Genomic DNA, 18,541 nt, shown 5'->3' with positions numbered 1-18,541 from the left:
TTGAATTTTAGCATATTGGAATTTTAGAACGCTAGAGCTTTAGAATCTTAGGATTTTAAAAACTTATAATTTTGGAATATTGGCAAAATTTTATAATTTAAGAGCAAAAGAATTTTAAAATTTCAGTATTTTTTTTAAATTTTTTAATTTTTGCCTTTTATAATTTTTTGGGTTTTAGAATTGTTGATTTTTAGTTTAGAATTTTACAATTTCAGCAGTTTCCTCGGCATGATACCGTACCTTGATGTGGTCCGGTGGCTTTTCCACCAAAGAAGTATTACAAAGATTATAGCACAGAAACTTGGGATATGATTATTTTCTTTTTAGTTAAGATACATTTTGATCAATTCATTGGCGAGCTTTATTATCCACTGCCATGGTCAAATAATATACAATGTGAGTTTAGGGCCCAATTCTCTCTAAAGGCACCCTACTTTTATTGCTATATTTTAAATTAGATCCATGTTAACACTCACTAACACAAATTGCTTATTTTCTCACATACACTCACAATCTCTCATTCCAAACGTACAAACGTGGATCTCGCCAACATTCAAACACCAAGGTAATTAAGTGAACCACCTGCACCTAAAAATTTACTAACGCGGTCTCAACCCACCGCTCGCGCAATCATGAATCGATCACGTCCGGAAGTCTGCCCTTGACCCTAGCAACCCAAACATATGCCTTCAGTGGGACCAATTGAAATAAAAACTAGACAAGACGTCCACGCGCGATCATTGAAGAACACGCGAACATGCGAATGGCCACACGCTTATAAATAAAAATAATAGTGTTCGCGTGAAGTTACACACTAGCACGCGTGACAAAAACATCAACATACAATCGCTCGAGTGCTTCGCGATCATCCACGCACAACCACACCCACGATCTCGCAAACAGGATAATACCCCGATGACTAAGTGAACGGTTTAGCACTTACAAATTCACAAATGCGGTCTCAAGAGTGAATCTCCAAATGTCCGTTTTCGCGCGATCATGAATCGGTTTCGTCCGGAAAGCCCTATTCTCGGCCTTAGTAGCATAAGTTCAATGTTTTCCTGTGGACCAATCAAATAGATGATGCTCATATCCACTAAACTACACGTTCAATGGCGACATAAAAATCTAATTTATACACACGAAATCACATACGCGCGACAAACAAACACACAAATGCCCTTCGCGATCATCCACGCAACCTACACCCACGTTATCGCAGGCATGATAACATCCCAATGATAATATGAACGTCTCAGCACTTATAAACATTCAAACGCGGTCTCAATCGTAAACCTACAGTCCCCTGCACTCGCGCGATCATGAATCAGTCACGTCCGGAAGTGTCCATCCTCGATTCCAGAAATCTAGGTCCATGCCTTCAATTCCATGAATCAACTAAAAAGAAAGCTCATCCACTGGACAACACGTTCCATGGCGACATGAACTCTGGTGATATGGAGTAATTCACTCCCTGTCAGAATGTTATTCATAAACCGAAAACTATATATCCGAATGACGGTTCGCGTGGCCATCCAAGAACACGAATATGTGAACAAACACGCGAGCACACACGACAAACGCGTCAACATACGAAAGCTTAAGCTCTACTACTCACACCTACGCCCGCGATCGCGCAAACTTTATTACACTGGTAACAGTATGAACGTTTTAGTGCTTACGAACGCGAACCCGTAAACGCGCGCGATCATGAATCGGTCACGTCCGGAAATCTTTACCCTCCGCAATTTTTGGTCCATACATTCAGTTATAGCAATCAAAAAATAAAGTTCATATCCACTAGACAAACGTTCCAACGCTATGGGCAGATCACTTGTGATGCATTTCTAAAAATCAGTGAAATTAAATGCATTTATTTCCATCAAAATAGAAATTCATAATGTATTTTGCGTTGCGTGTAATGTTTTTGCGTTGCGTGCAATGTTGTTTGCGTTGCGTGCAATGTTGTTTGCGTTGCGTGCAATGTTGTTTGCGTTGCGTGTAAGACGTCAAAACCCTACAGAAAAACTAGCCCTACATTTAACAAAACGTCGAACAAAGTGGATCAGCGTAGGACGTTTGTTAAACAAATTTTTTTGCGAGGCAGTGCAAAGCTGATGCAACAATGGAAATTAAATGCATTTTTTTTTTCAATTTGATGCAAATTTGTTATACATTCTTAGAGTGATCTGCCCTTAGTTCCAACGCGACATGACTGAGAGCTCTAGTGATATGGAAGAACCCACTTTCTTCTGGAATCTGAACCGTACACGAAAAATTAAGTATCAAACTCACGGTCCGCGCGCGATCATTCTAGAACACACGCGAATATGCGAAAGGCAACGGTTTTAATATAGAATTTATACATTTGAAGTTACATACACGTTAGCATACGCGACATATAAACGCACACGGCATCGAACAGGTTAACGTACAAATGCTCGAGGTCTTCGCGATTATACATGCGATCGCGAAGTCCCTACGCCCGCATATACCTGAACCGTACAATAAATATCACATTCAGCATCACGGCCCACTACAATTGGCCTAAAGCAGTGTTTTAGTGGGCGCCATTCGCCTGTCTCGTCTGCAATTGTAGTGTGTGATTCTGACGGGGGGCCCTTCCGAGAACCTAGCTCTACAGCTCCAGTTGGACAACTCTCGAAAAAATAATTACAATTTCAGCAGTTCTCTGCCCTTTTTCTCAGCAAGGGGAATGGGCACGTTGTGCCAGTTTGGTCGACGCACAATTGGATTGTGAGTCATTGAATGCATGACGCACAAAAGTGCCTAAACCGTTGACAAGGAGCAATCGAAGATTTTCAAATGGAAACATGTACGTCATTCAAATCAGTTTAGTTTACAGTCATAATTCGCCAACTGCTTCGGGTCACTAAACTATAATACAGTGAAGACCCGATTTTGTCAGCCTCATATGAAAATTAATAGTTGGTAGATTGATGGGCTCTAGCAAAAGAGATTACTAATAGAGGTCGCATGTCGCTGCTAACACTGAAAATTTATCATCTCGCTTTCACATATGCTAGGCGCATTAGTTTGACACCTATTGCCCCGGGTACACACATGTCAAAGTAATGGAATACAACATGCTAGAGCGAGACCCCATGTTTCAGTCCGTGAATACATGGAAACAGTAGCGCTTTGCTCTCTAGTAGTTATAATCTCTTTTGCTCTAGCAGACGAACCATGCTGAATTCGAGTAAATCCTATCTTGAACACTTGTGAGATAGGGAAACTCAGTATCGTCCGTTATATGAATCGTGCACTCAAAATTAATCATCAGAGTGACGGTCCGCGCGAACATTCAAACGCCTACGAATATGCAAACTGTTACACGGTTATAACTTTCCGCTCGGTTACTTAATTTATACATTACCAAGCCGAAAAGAAGTAATGAAAATTAGTTGATCCGACTTCCGGTTCCGAAGGTACTGGTTGAAGAGAGCGGTCACACAGTAAATCCCCATATAAACTGGTACCATCATGGCCAAATAATGCAATACATATTAAAATGTATGCAACATTACCTAGATTTGCGAGTCTAGATCACTAATGACATCTATTTCTCAGCGATTTCTTAACCGATTTTCACAAACTTGATTTCAAATTATGATGTCACTCTCAATAACTGCTATTGACTTTCTTTCGGTTATGGATTTTTTTTAAATTTATTGAAACAGTCACCAAATTACTTCGACTCGCTACCAAATTACTTCGCTTCTTTGAATATATTATCTACTATCGACAATTCCGGAAGTCCCGGCTTGAGGGCTTATTCCACACTTGAAGTCAAATGGGTTCTTAGGTGATGAATAAACCGATTTTCTCAAACCAAATCTTAAATGGAAGGTGTAATATGCAGTTGGGTGTAGCATCGCCCCTCCTCCCTTTCCCGCACACCTCTCTTCTTCGTCACCCTCCCCCATGGACCAGCCTCACACCCCGCTCCCCATCCAAACCCATTCCTCCAGCATTTCAAAAGATCACATAAAGATAACATTGCACTCACGCTGTTTAAGCTAATTAAATATTATAGTTATCACAACTGCGGGTGAGATGCCGCACTCGATGGCTGAAGATGCGTAACTCAAATCTATTTTTTGGCGTCAGAGTGTCATTAAATGATCCTATGTGTCAGGCATAGGTTCCTGATGTAGTATATCCATTCTTATATATCAGTTAATCTTTGCCTAAGATACTATTTATTTATATATTAAACGGGCGAAGTATTGGTTACTTTGGGTTATTCCTTAAAGTTTCAGACATTAACTTCCCTACAGTTCGGTTTCTCATCTTGCTCAGTTCAGAAGCTATAAATCGCTCCGCTGCTTTAGCAGGCCAAGTGATCAAATTTACCCGTGCGCTGCCGCTTTGTCTATTTGCAAAAGCAAAAATTGATTCCTTCTACTTAGTGTGTGAAACGTGAACAAACAATGAGTGATAATGCAAAGGAAGAGTATGTCCCGTTGCGGACAAACTGTGTGCTGGTGACTTCTTGAAATGTCCAGTAAGACCATCGATTCGTGAAGAGGAGCAATTGTTGAAGGTGAACATGAAGCTGAACAAAGCAGAAATTAGCGGCGTGCAATTCCATCATTTACGTCATGCGGTACTGATTACGTTCAAAAATACTAGCCAAGCAGAATCATTCGCTTCACAGAACAACTTGAAACACGCCGTCGAATGTAATGACACTTTATTCAATATCCCAACGTATATCGATAATGACAGTATTGAAATAAAGCTACATGACCTGGTACCGCCGCTATCAAAAACTCATGTCAAAATACGGAGAGGTGGATAGTATTAAAGAAGATACTTGGAGGAATTTCTTCTCAGGATTTGGCAACGGCGTTCATGTAGTAAGAATGCGGCCGACAAAACCTATTCCCTCCTACTTGTCTATCTCAGGCAGATGCCCTAAAGGTTTTGTACATACTCAACAAAGTCACGTACCCAGGGCAGATTCCTACGTGCCAACATTGCGATCAACCGCTACACCACGGAAAACCTTGCGCAGAGGCTACTAAAGAAATTCCCCCTGCGACGACCAAAGCTGGTATACAGTCGTCGTATGCTAAACCACAACCGGTTGGTAAACCAACGAGTGCGGACCGGGCAGTAACAAACACCAGCTCAACAACGATCGGGTCCAGTGTCACTAAACCAACAGCCATTACCAACATCGAAGTAACAACGATTACTGCAAATGTCTTCAAACCAACAACCAACAGGACCAATAAAGAATCAAACACTGATGAAGAAGGATTTACAGCAGCGACCCGGAAGTACAAGAATCAAACAAGAACATCCGACCATGAGCATCATGAATGCAGTACCGATGACGACATGGACATGAACGAAAACGCGAAAGAAGACGGACCGAATAACTCTCAAGGTGCGGCAGACAACGCACCTAAATTTTCACCACCAAGGAAGAGGATCTCAACACGCAGCAGGAAGCTGCGTCAACAAGATTCAATGGATAGTTCAGAGTTTATTTTAATTTCTACATATTGTAAAAAATTTAAAAGACCACGGCTCAGTTATGCTAACGCTTTGAGCCATGTCAAATAAACAAGAAAAAAATTAACTTCCCTAAACACATTAATATGTGTTTGTCAATTTGGGGATAAAAACGAAAATTTCAGTGAATAAATCCATTTTTTTCAAAATGAACCTTTCAAAAATAAACCTAAGTGAAGTGAAAATAAACCTAAGTGAAGTGAAAATAAACCTAAGATTTTTATATTGTTGAATAAAAAATGTTTCTGAAAATAGAAGTACCCCCAAAATAAGTTAGCCAGAAGACACCATTAAACTAATGCTAATTAAGCTTATTATTGAAATTTTATGGTTATATTAATAAGCATATATTTTTTTTCAAGTTGTTCAGCGTCGACAGGTAGCTCATCAAGTTCCTGGATAGCGTGCCATTGTAACGTGTTCTATGAATGTAACATAGACATTTCCACAATTTTATTGAACATAATCAGCCATGGATTCATAGTTTGGAGAAATAAGAAAGGCAAAACTGCGCCACTAAGTGGATCAAAACAAGTTTTTATTACAACTGTTTCTCATTGATCTTAACCCTAGAAAGTTGCACTTGCGTTTTCCACCCTAGTTTCACTGGGGTACAAACGTACCCAACGCGCAATTTTCGCAGGTAAAAATGCAAACAAAAGAAATGTACAATGCATCATTTTCTTTGTTTTGTAATTGCGAAAACAGCTGTGTAAGTGAAAGTATGGAATCTATCGAATTAATGATACATAAAGTGGTTTGAACAAAAAAAGAAATCGTGTTTTTTTACAAAAATTACTATAATTTTGCGAATTTTCAACCGATTTGAAAAACAAATGATTCTAAAAGTTGAAAGAATGGTCTAGAAACGGTATAAATCGGAGTTTCGGTATTTTTGAAAAAGTGCAATTATTTGGAAAAGTGAAAGTTTAAAAATCGAGTTTTGGAAAATACCACGAAATGGGGTGAAAATTGAAATGAAAAAATATTTCTGACCAGTAATACACTGGTAACATGCAAAGTTACTGTTACAGCAGTTACTGTGCGCAAATTATACTTACGAGCTACTGTATTGAAAAATTATAAAAAATAAAAAAATAAGCAATAAAAATCTGCAAAAATGAGAACGATTTTTTTTCTACTTCTAAACTAAATTAATTGAAAAAAATGATTAATACTAATTGTTAGTTACATAGTAAAACAACCAGTATTTAAAGTGGCATTGTCACGAGTTACATTTCCACTGACAGCACGAAACGCTAACGGCAACCGTACAAATGTACCCCACGGCAACTTTGACACCTGCTTCCACGAAGGTTATAAGCAAACTCGCTATACCAGCTTTTCCTACTGTTACTAGGAACTCTAAATTGAATTATGGTCCCAGGTCGGTATATGCTGAATTCTCGCCTTCACACGGCTCCAAAGAAGACCTGGAGTACATTTGTACCCCAGTGCAACGTTCTGAGGTTAAAATTGGATTCTATAATCCTGTTCTAGTCTCTATTGTAGTTGTTGAGATGTGGGTCAGAATAATCCCCAACATCATTTTCTATAATAATTATGCTAAGTAACTAGACTGATGAGAGATCCAGCCCCAAACCGTACCCTGAATTAGCTCCAATCCGTACCTGGAATCACTTACCTACGTAACATGTATTAATAATATTTATAGCTTTCGTTTTAGTGGAAGTGTTTCACTTGACCTTTCAAAACTCAAGAACTCTTTTGATACTTTCCTTATGTATACTCCAGCTGGCTATGATCGCCTCATATAATCGGATACCATCAAACTCGGCAATCCCTCCAAAACTGATGTTTGAGACAACGAAGGAGCTGACGCGTGTACCATACTATCTAAAATAATTAAGAAATTATATACCACTTTACAAACATATTCCCTCTTTCAATAGTCGAACTAGACTGCCTGCCGATTATAAGCCAAGACCTCACTGATTTTTTTTCTGCATTAATTTAATGTGTGCTTTTATTACTCTCATTACTCTCATTAACTGCATCGGTTATGCTATGCTAGCTGGATCAGCTTTGATAAAACCACCTCCATCATTTAATGACTTAGTGAACCATATATTGTTATCGACCGCTGAAGAAACGTAAAATGTAGCTGCCATTGTGCCCGATATGTTTTTAGTGACACGGCCTGTGATTGGCTGTTCCCGATGGTAGAATCTGGAGGCGCGAGCTTATTCCGTACCAACCATTTTTAAATTACGATGCTGTCATAACTAAGAAATCAAATACAATTGTATAAGTTAAATTGAGCGACCCAAAAAAAGTCACAAGGATAGAATATGCTTCGTTAAAGCCGTTTCGAATATATTAGAATATAAAAACCGGAAACAAACTTCAAGTATAAAAATCGGACAGTGACTCTCCTTTATAAGAGTCGGATGAAAAAACCTTCAGCATAAAAACCGAAAAAAAACATTTCCGATTCTTACAAAGTAGTTTTTTAAGACGACTTTTAATCTTGAACATCACGATATACGGATGCTCCTGCATGTCATTTATTTACTTTTGACCGGATTTTATACTGATGGTTCAACTTTGCCGAGTTTTACGGGTGAGAAGTTTTAAGCGATTCTTGTGCTGAAGGATTTCTGTCCGATTTTTATATTTTAATATGTTTGAAACGGGTTTCTTCTTCTTCTTCTCGTTCTGGTTGGTTCCGCTTGCTGCAGAAACCTGGGGGATGGCATCAGCGTATATGCTATATCGCCAGAAACGGGTTTCACGAAGCATGTTCTGCCCTTGTGACTTTTATTTTTATTCGCTCAATTAATGTATGATTTGACAACAGGAGCTCTCATTGATTACACAGGTTACACTGATTATTTGCTGCGAGTTGTAGAAAATGCATCTAGTTGGTGGTTTCAAGTACCAATTATTTAAAATCAAAGATCAGGCATTGATTATGCAGCTACTGACTAGTGACGAAATTATCGACTTCTCGAAAGATCGTGCCATGTTAATACGTTCCCATGAGTCGATTGCTTTGGACGCAAATCAAGAAACCATATTCATCACGACCGTAATATTTGACGACTCCGCGATAGTATGCACGTGCGCATTCACCACAAAAAGGATCGAAACGCATGCTAAAATCAACTCGATTATGCCATCTAGGTAAACCAATAAATTACACTACATTGCTTCCGTATTCTAATTTTTAATTATTTATTTATTCATAGGTATTAATCAAATCGGTCGCAGACTATCGCTATTTGCTATCGACTTGCAAGCAGCGAGGACGAACGGCCTTCACGAGACGTTGCTCACATGGATGCCGCTAGTCTCAGTCATGATCCCGGCTCCGGAAGCACGGCGACTACAGTAAATAACGCACAGACACCAAGACTGCATCGGAAGCGCAAATTGACTGAAAATCGGGCGTTGTTCGGAAGCAGCACCGATCGTACTACTAGCCTACGAAATCGTAGGCGGTATGGGGAATCACTGTGACAACACTAGCTCGGAGTCGCTCATCTTTAGTAGACGTAAACGGTTAGCTTTAGATAGTACCAGTTCGCCGAGAACTTTACTCAGTCCATCTAATCTTACTACAACGCAAACATCCTCAACGATGGGAGAGCGAAAGACCCCTAAGATAATCCTCCTCCCGAGGTAAACGATTGGTTGCAAAAATTCAAGCGATGGACTCCCGTCGAACGGCTGGTTGCAGTAGATCTGCTGATTGAACATTGCGACCCGACCCAGGTGCGACAGACGATGAAGGTTATCGAACCCCAATTCCAGCGAGATTTTTCACTTCTATTGAAGGAGCTCACACTTCAAGTGCTGTCTTACCTGGAACCAAAAGATCTTCTCCGTGCGGCTCAAACTTGTCGCAATTGGTGTTTCCTAGCCGAAAAACGAAAGGAAGCTGTCAACATGATGAAAGCGATGGGAGGTAACCGCCTGAAACGGGGCCGTGCCGGCAATTTGCCTTCTATTTCGTCTCAATGGAAAGCGGCGTACATGCGACAACACATCATGGAGTTGAAGTGGCGCTCGAGACCTATTCGTACGGCTATGGTACTAAAAGGTCACGACGACCACGTTATCACGTGCCTTCAGTTCTGCAGGTTCCGACAACAATACACTGAATTATTTAAAATCGAAGATCAGGCGTTGATTATGCCGCTACTGACTAGTGACGAAATTATCGACTTCTCGAAAGATCGTGCCATGTTAATACGTGCCCATGAGTCGATTGCTTTGGACGCCTATCAAGAAACCGTATTCGTCAGGACCGTAATGTTTGACGACTCCGCGATAGTATGCACGTGCGCATGCATCACAAAAAGGATCGATACGCATGCTAAAATCAACTCGATTATGCCATCTAGGTAAATCAATAAATTACACTACATTGCTTCCGTATTCTAATTTTTAATTATTTATTTATTCATAGGTATTAATCAAATCGGACATCATCCAACAAATTTTCGATTGCGATGGTTGTTGAATCGAGTGCCCCTCCAGCACCCTTTTCATCCAAATATGCCAAACACTGTCTGCCTCGATTACTCACCATTCATTACCAAACCAAAGGATGCTGTGAAAACAGAAATGCCAAATACATGTCATTTGCTATCGACACCGGTCTAAAGTGGACACTGCGTTAAATACTTTCTAATACTGGAAACGAAATCCTTAACAGTGTCCAAGGTTTCCATTATTTGCTGATTGTGAGTTCCATGATATATATTTTTTGCATGAATTCAATTTATGCTTTTTACTTCAGATGCTCTCATCGTTGATACAAGGTACGCTGATGATTGCCTATACAATGAAGTAGTTTATCAAGACATTTTGTAAAGAAGAATATGTACACAGCAAAAAAAATCTTGTGATATCACATCAAAATCGCTGCACATCGCTCTTTAGATAGAGTAGTGTGATATTACACGATTGCATGGTATGTGGAACGACGTAAGCAAAATGATGTAATGAAAAGTATGTGTTCAAGAATGATGCATTGTACTCGATGTTATGGCGAACGATGTGATGACGAACGACATAATGTCGAATGATGTAATGGCAAATGACGTAACGGCCAACGATGTAATGGCGAACGATGTAAATGGGAACAACGTATAGCCAGTTGCGGAATAAACGCAGAATAAAATTTTGCTCCAAAAACACTTGATAAGGTCTTTTGTAATTTTGTCAAATCTCATTATTTTTGGATGAAAATTTCGCACCCTAAAGCTTCAATATATTATTATATGCGCCATTAAAATCGTTTGATTCATACAAGAAGTAACCTATCAAATTTGGCTCGCATAAAAACAATATACGAATAATAAACTGGCGATTTTTAATCCAATCATATTGAGTTTTGAAAAAGCTACAGATCATATCAAGCATTTCTGTGGCCAATGTGTTATCCGGCGTTAATTTCGCCTCTGAATGAAATAGACAAGTCGCTCCAAAAGTATAAAATGCGGTGTGATATGAAAAACTTGTCAGCTATATCTTACATTAAAGCTAGTATATTTTTATAAATTTGGTATGTTCGACGAATCCATAACAGAGAGTGGCAAATCGCTAACTTTATCATGCGACGATTCAAGAATCGTTGCTGGGCTTGAGAAGCGCTTAAAACTAATTTTGGGGCCATTTGACCACATTCCAGTGAATCCAGGATATGGTCCCAGAGGGTGACTTTTTGTTCGGCTCATTTTATTCTGGCTCATGATGTAACGGAACGTTTTGTTGATCGATTAATCGTTGCATCCAAGTGAAGATAGTTGCATTTCACACTGGTTGTTCAAAGTAGTTCCTGGAACGCCATATGGTCGCAGTAATTAAATCAAGTTTCGCATCAGAGTGCCAGTTGTGCGTCGATTTAAGCTGGTGGCAGTGTATTTGAAGAATTGTTAGATTTATTGTAGGTGGGGTACGTACACTGAATTCGATGTCATCATGCTGAATATAAAGGAAATAATATAAATTATTATTGTTTTACTGTTTACGATCCGTCTGTTCTTTCGAGATCAACGAGATATTCTAAGCTGAACAATGTCTGGTCGCTTCTGTCTTCACAATTAAATATTTAAATATTCTTGTTTTTAATTTTTCGGTATATAAATTATAAAACCCTCAGGTAGGCCTGTAAAAATCGATTTATTTTATTTTGTGATGTAATAAACCTACCAAGAGAACATATTCTTTGGAGAACTAATTAGCCCTTATCAGCGCTATCAAACCGTCAACCAAGAATTAAATTTGAAAATCTTTTTATCCGCTAAATACATGCATCGAGCCGCAAATCATGAACAGTTTTTGTTCGAAGCTCCTCCTCTTTGATGATGAAAGTAAACTGATTTCATTCGATGGCCAGCCTATTTCGCTTCGAACGCAAACTGAACCAAGTAAAAAACCGGAGTCGTATGCGAGTGCGGCATCATTCGTATGTTAGTGTGTTACACTCATACTGGTAACATACGGTCGTCTGGTGACGGTATAGGAGGTAAGGCTAAGAAAAAGCAAAAATCCCGCTTGGTTCGTGCCGGTCTCCAGTTGCCTGTCCATCGTTTGCTGAGAAAGGGTCACTACGCCGAGCGTGTCGCTACCGGAGCACCCGTCTACCTGACAGCAGTGAATATCTTGCCATCGAAGTGTTGGAGCTGGCAGGAAATGCTGCCCCGGATGACAAAAAGATCAAAAGAAGGCCTACGCAACTGAAAAAAACATACTTTCTTTCCGAAACAACGAGAAAACCACCCTTTTCAGGGCGACTATTTTCTTCGCATAAAGAATTAAATTGTTTTCACTAGGAGCCCACGGCGCCATGTAGGAAACGCCATGTAGCGTGTATGTCGCGGAGCTGGCTGGTTCTAGCTTCTGACAAATACTTCATTTTTCATCTCAGTTCAATCGATGCTCTCCAATCAATGAAACCAAGTACACCTCGTTCTACCTGGTGGAAATACAAAGAAATCTTTTTGCTCTGGCTAACCAGTCATTTCAGGTGACATTTGTGCGGGTCCTATCCAGGACAAATAAAAGGCTGACGAATTGGCTAAAAAGGAGCCATAGAAGGAAATGTTCTCGAGAGACCGATTACGTACAATGAATACCCTCAATATCCCTCAACAGAAGGCCCTTTCTGTCTGGCAATCGAGATGAACCATGGGCGACAAAGAACGATGGCTACATTCAATAATGCCAAAGGTCTCACTTAAACCTTGGTTTAAGAGTTTTGATTTGTTCAGAGACTTTATTTGTTTCACAGCAAGACGCAAACGCACATCATTCGCGCATAGGGCTTGCCGAGAGCGCCCTATGTCATTGTGGTAAGATATCGACCATATCGTATGGTCATGCTCAGGACCTGACGCTGATCATCGCAAAACCAGAGCACAACTGAATGACATGCTCCAAACCCGGGGAAAAACACCCAATATGTCGATCCCGGAACGCCCTGGCAACTTGTGAAATATTTTTCCAAATATGCCTTTTCTTTAAGTCCATCCAATGTTTAACCCAAATTTCAATATTTAACGTTTCTTTACGACTTAATACACTCAGTAGATATCTACACTAGTTCCCCTCTGACCCATTCTCGTTATGGACTTATATCTGTAGCGTTTGTTGCTGATATATTGGCTGTAACGAGAATTGGGGTTTTCTCGGTACAGATGAATCATCTGTGGCGAGATTCGATGGCGGACTGCAGCAAAAATCTCGCACGGTTTCCCAAATAGTGGACGCAACACACGGATCCTCCCACCAGTAAGGAAAATTCACCATCTGTCAGCGATGGACAACAACAATCGCACGACGAACTGAAGCATCGCATGAAACCACGATTTATCCACCCCTACTAAAGGAAATAATATAAATTATTGTTTTTACTGTTAACTATCTGCCTGTCCGTCCGAGGTGGATCAGATTTTCTGAGGCGAACTTTGTTTGGTCGAGCCTTTCTCCGCAATCCAAAATTTGAATATTTATATATCCTTGTTTTTAATTTTTTGGTATATAAGTTCTATAAAATATCACTGTTCATGATGTTAAAAATACGAAATAAATCAGTAGTAAATTTATATACAGTACTGCAACAATCACACGGGGCTGGGAAAGTGAAACAATGGATATGATAATGGGAGCCTCACGACCAGTATGCTTGGTGCGAAAACTAAAATTCTTCGCCCGACAGTCCGGCTTGAACCTTCCGGTCACAAATCTTGATAGCTCCTGGTTTACCTATAGTATTTCAACAGCAACAGTCTTTCTCAAGACTACCTATATTTTTTCGACAATCAGTCTTTAATAGCTACTTTTTTATACTCATTCAGTCTTTTTCAAAACTAAAACATTTTTCAAGAATAATTCAGCCCAAAGAATTATTTAATTCTTCCAACATGTCTGGGTCATCACAGAAAGGCCGTGCGTTATATATAAAATTTGTTATTGTAAGTTATTGTTATTTACCAGTCTGCAATCAGATTGTCTCAACAACCTATTTCTGCAACCTATGTACATTAACTGTACACCTACCGTCTCATCCTTGCACTTGTCAGTGTGTGCAGTGCTTTATGGTCGAGTTTAAGGTCACACCTATGACCGCGCACCCGGCTTCTCATGAACGTTTTGGCGGCTCAAAGGGCTGTCCTTCCATGTTGCTCAGGGATACATTGCTCCTATACACATCCATACATACAGGCATACATTCATACATACGAACTTACATACCTACATATCTACTGTTTGGCACAAGTTTGTTGCACAGAGCGTGCAATGTAGTGTCATCTAGTCTGCTCAATTCTATGGAAAATCATCCTACCATCGCCTTGCAAAATTTCGCATTGAATCCGTTTCTGACTCTTCTTAATCTCCTTTTTGTCTCCTAGGTCCGAAGCGGATCAACCAACTATTAGGGACCAAGCATAAATTACGTAACGCAAAAAATGGCCCAAAATTGACTCCCCCCTCCCCCCATGTAACAAATTGTCACAAATTTCTCTATACCCCCTCCCTTATTACGTAACAAATTCTTTAAACAATTTTTTTTTCTTCAGTGAAAACATGTTACGTAACGTTCTAGCTTACTCCCCCTCACCCATATGTCACAACATGTAGCAATTTGTCGTACCCCCTCTCCCCTAAAAGCATTACGTAATTTATGAATGGTCCCTAATGGATACGGTAAACATACTAGCAGTATTAGTCCTTACTAGCGAATACTTTTTCCTACAACTGTGCTGTTTCACCTTGATCTTATAACAGAATTCGATTATCCCTGTTCTAATCAATATTCGTATTCATTACGATATGGATCAGGCAAATCCTAATTTTTTTCTATTATCATTATGCTGAGTAGCTATAGGAGTGAAGGCATTTTAGGGTTTCACAAAAAGAATCTCTGCCTATAAAGGGCATGAGAAATGTTTATCCATTATTCCCCATAAAGTTTGCTCGAACCGAATGTCCATCTGATTCGACTCGAACAGACCACACCGACCCGAAAGGGCTGCATATCATTTCTAAGAGTCTGTGTGCTTGGTCGAATTAAATAATCATAAAAACAAATCCTGAATAATTAACTAACATTCAACTACTCATCAACATGATAAAGGCAAATATCTCAGAGGGCTATTCCACTGGAGTTGCTCTTCTAGACATCGAAAAAGCCTTCGACAGTGTGTGGCACAAAGGATTCATTGCCAAAATGTGGGATTTCAATTTTCCAATTTACATAATAAAGATAATTAAAATTATTAATCTTAATATGTAGCTTTCGATACTATGCAAAGAGTTGAGGGGTAAATGTTAAAGCGACCGATTTATTAATAGAAGAGAAAGTAAACAATGAGAATCTCTCATTGTTAGATATATCTTTTAGAAAAAGCCTCGAGATTTTTCGTTGGGACTATGGTCGCATTTGCGATGGCGCCGCTGACATAAGCACAAGTGTACGGGTGATAGAACACTAGTGGCCAATTCTTCCCAAATCTGAGGGATAACCCACTAGCAAATGAGAGGTTGGGACCGTGTATAAAAGGTGGAGTTAGTGTTTTGGGAAAATTGGCGGATCGATATTTGTTGGAGGAATTTCTTTATAGTGCCATGTCTGTTAGTCTGTGGTATTGAGACAAGCTAGTTTTACGAAATATCTTAACTTTCGAACCATCCGTGTTATAGTTAATCTTTTCACATTATAGAATAAATGGATTATATAGAATTACTAGCTTTTGTTGTATTTTTTTTTTTTGACTGGAGAGGCGCATTTAGCAGACCCTTCATGTACCTAAATTGTTTTCGGAAACTAGGTGCTTACCTCGCTCTAAGTAGCGATATTGTCCCCCGCCGACCAGTCATTATTTAATTAAACCCTGAATCACTTGAAGGCCTGGTGTGTCGTCTCTTTTTTTAGTATTTTCAATATAAATCATTCGTAGTTGACTTTGAAAGATCCCTCAAAAAGCAGCAAAGTTCGCCAACATCATTCTTGTCTTCTCGGAGGGTGTGTTTGCACTCGCCCTCAAACGCGTGAAAGTTTTTACGTAGCTACTCGAGGTACTCGTTCAACAAGGGCATTGCCGTACATATCTGGAACAGAGTTGGTCGGTGTTAAGTCAGACCGGACTGTTATAGGGCTTAAGCACTATTTACACCTATCCGATCCGTTTCAGTGCCGGTTCAGTACCGTGCACGGACACAAACATTCTATCATACACATCAAATGCATTCATACTAATCCGTGCACCGGACAAGTGTGGCTCGCATTTGAAGTATATGAAAGAATATTGGCGCCCATGCACGGTACTGAATCGGATCGGAAAGGTGTGAATATTGCTTGTCTTAGCCGGAAATTGATTAGAAATTTAAACCCAAATACAAAAATCGATTCCGAGTCGAAATTGTTTCCTTTTAACCTAAGTTCTAGTAGAAACCAGCCAGAACTTTGAATCAAATTTCGGCTGGGAAATAGAGGACGGTTTGCAACAGTAAATCTTATAATTACTTACTTCCACTTTGATATGGCTTTCGTTTTAATTCTTTTGCTCGCTGTTCAATATTGCACATAACTGCATTTTCACTGACTCATTCATGTTAACCAATCGAATAATAAACTCCGGGTACTTGGTTCCGACTATAGATGTCAACGCCCCCGTCTCTAGCAGATGGTTCCCGTTTATTTTCATTTTTCCACTCGTAGATCAACTTGATTCGATCGAGCAACTCCAGTACGTCCTCAACTGCTGTTGTCGAATGAATTAATATGGGTTTCATGCGGTAATTCTCCAGCAAACAGTCAATGAGGCCGTATTCCAGCAATGGATAAACGGCCCAAAAACTAGAAAAATGCATTATTAGCTCAATACAAAAGTAAACAAGGCACAAAAAACTTACGAAGTTTTCAGATTCTTCCGGCCGAACATATTTTATTGGTTCATTATTCAATCGTGCACAGCGTTTAATTATCAAAGTTTTTGTTACTTTTATGCTAGTTTTATCAAAATTTAGAAAAACTAATTTTCGCATCCTACTGTTAGAATAACGAAGGAGAAAATGGACGAAATTGCTCATCACCGCACTGAAAAAAAAAATTATACTGTTTAATATAAGTTTGGTGCGTGCGATATGACAATATTTGCGTGTAAAGAGTGATGTGCACTGTATTGAGTATAATATCACACCAAATCGTGTAATAACATACATTTGCAAATAAACAATATCACGCGTCACAACGGAACAAACTTCCATCAGATTGATATTACACGCTTTTAACTGAAACATTTTGTACATCTTTTTCATCACAATATTATCTCAACTTGAATGCAATATCTAGTGAAAAAGATGCAATATTCTATGAGCGTTGTTTGCATATGATATTAGGTGATCCAAGTATAATTGCATCTAAAATCGTACAATATTGCAATCTATTTATCATTACGTCTTAATTTGATGTGCATCAATGGATATCGCATCGACAATTATTACAATTCTTTTTGCTGTGTAGTCTGATTCCTGACAAAGAAGGAGTACTCAAGCGATTGAAGAAAATCTAAGACCAGCTTAGATACATTACGTATCGGTGTCGTCGACTGTAGAAGAAAACGTTCTAGGCACCATTTGCATTGCGCTCAGAATGGTACCAGCGACAACTCGCCCACCGGCAGTAATTTCTATTCTCGACTACAGAATCTGGGGTACAAGTTTGTTCGAACATACTCAGCCCGATGTTTTGTTTTTAAATGGCGACGTACAGTGGCTTAGCTCAGCAAAGTTAGTCATCCGATAAATCATCGAGTCGATGGTACACACTAACAGTTAGATGTACAGAGTACTGAATCCGGTCGGTAAACAATCAGAAAGCTTGTAATGAAAATCACACCAGTACGATATTTGGGAAGTATGAATCACAGCAACTGAAAAACTCAGATATTGAAATATACTTCCTTACAAAGAATACCATGCTACGTTTCTACGGAAAATCATCCGGACGCTCAGCATTACGAAGCTGCTTATCATGTTCTACAAGAATCCGGTAGTTTTCAAAATATACCGAATCTCTTGATGCCACGATGGCGTTTCCGAGGTAAATTTCAGCATATTTGGAGCATGAGCTAATAACAAAAACCAATGCGAAATCGCCATTACTCTCCTGGACGACTTAGCTTACTAAATGTGCTTTCGACTGGATATTCCATGTGCCTGCCTACTATCGTTGTACTTCGTTCTACGACAACCACTAAGAAATCTGGGCCAATTCAACTTGTAGCTTTAGGTAAACAGCCAGTGTATAATGTATTAAAATTTAATCACGATGTCGTTTTTTCCAGGTGTTGAGGAGTCATCGCATTTGGTAGTTTATTTGTTTTCTTGACATTTGTGAAAGACTTTCTTGGGTAAAATTGTTTAAACCTGATCTATACGATAGTCCACGCTGGATACTAATCCAGACACATTAACCTTCCCAGAAGCTGCCATCATCCGGCCATCATGCTACTGCAAA

At 39.4% G+C, this 18,541-nt stretch overlaps 1 protein-coding gene across 1 annotated transcript; it reads left to right on the top strand.

Moving 5' to 3' along the window:
• The first annotated feature begins 9,175 nt into the window (after positions 1 to 9,175).
• Positions 9,176 to 11,270, top strand: LOC131682735 (F-box/WD repeat-containing protein 7-like). Its single transcript, XM_058964476.1, has 3 exons — positions 9,176 to 9,917; positions 9,983 to 10,259; positions 10,316 to 11,270. Exons 1-2 carry the CDS (start codon positions 9,298 to 9,300, stop codon positions 9,987 to 9,989), a joined length of 627 nt encoding a protein of 208 aa, XP_058820459.1. The 5' UTR covers positions 9,176 to 9,297; the 3' UTR covers positions 9,990 to 10,259; positions 10,316 to 11,270.
• Positions 11,271 to 18,541: the final 7,271 nt, after the last annotated feature.

This window comes from Topomyia yanbarensis, chromosome 1 (assembly GCF_030247195.1).
Source record: "Topomyia yanbarensis strain Yona2022 chromosome 1, ASM3024719v1, whole genome shotgun sequence".
Lineage (NCBI taxonomy): Eukaryota > Metazoa > Arthropoda > Insecta > Diptera > Culicidae > Topomyia > Topomyia yanbarensis.
Note: the sequence above shows the minus strand (reverse complement) of the source record. Positions and strands in the feature narration are given on the sequence as shown.

Coding starts and splice junctions, on each gene's coding strand:
- LOC131682735 (XM_058964476.1), top strand. CDS start 9,298: ATGAAGGTTATCGAACCCCAATTCCAGCGAGATTTTTCACTTCTATTG.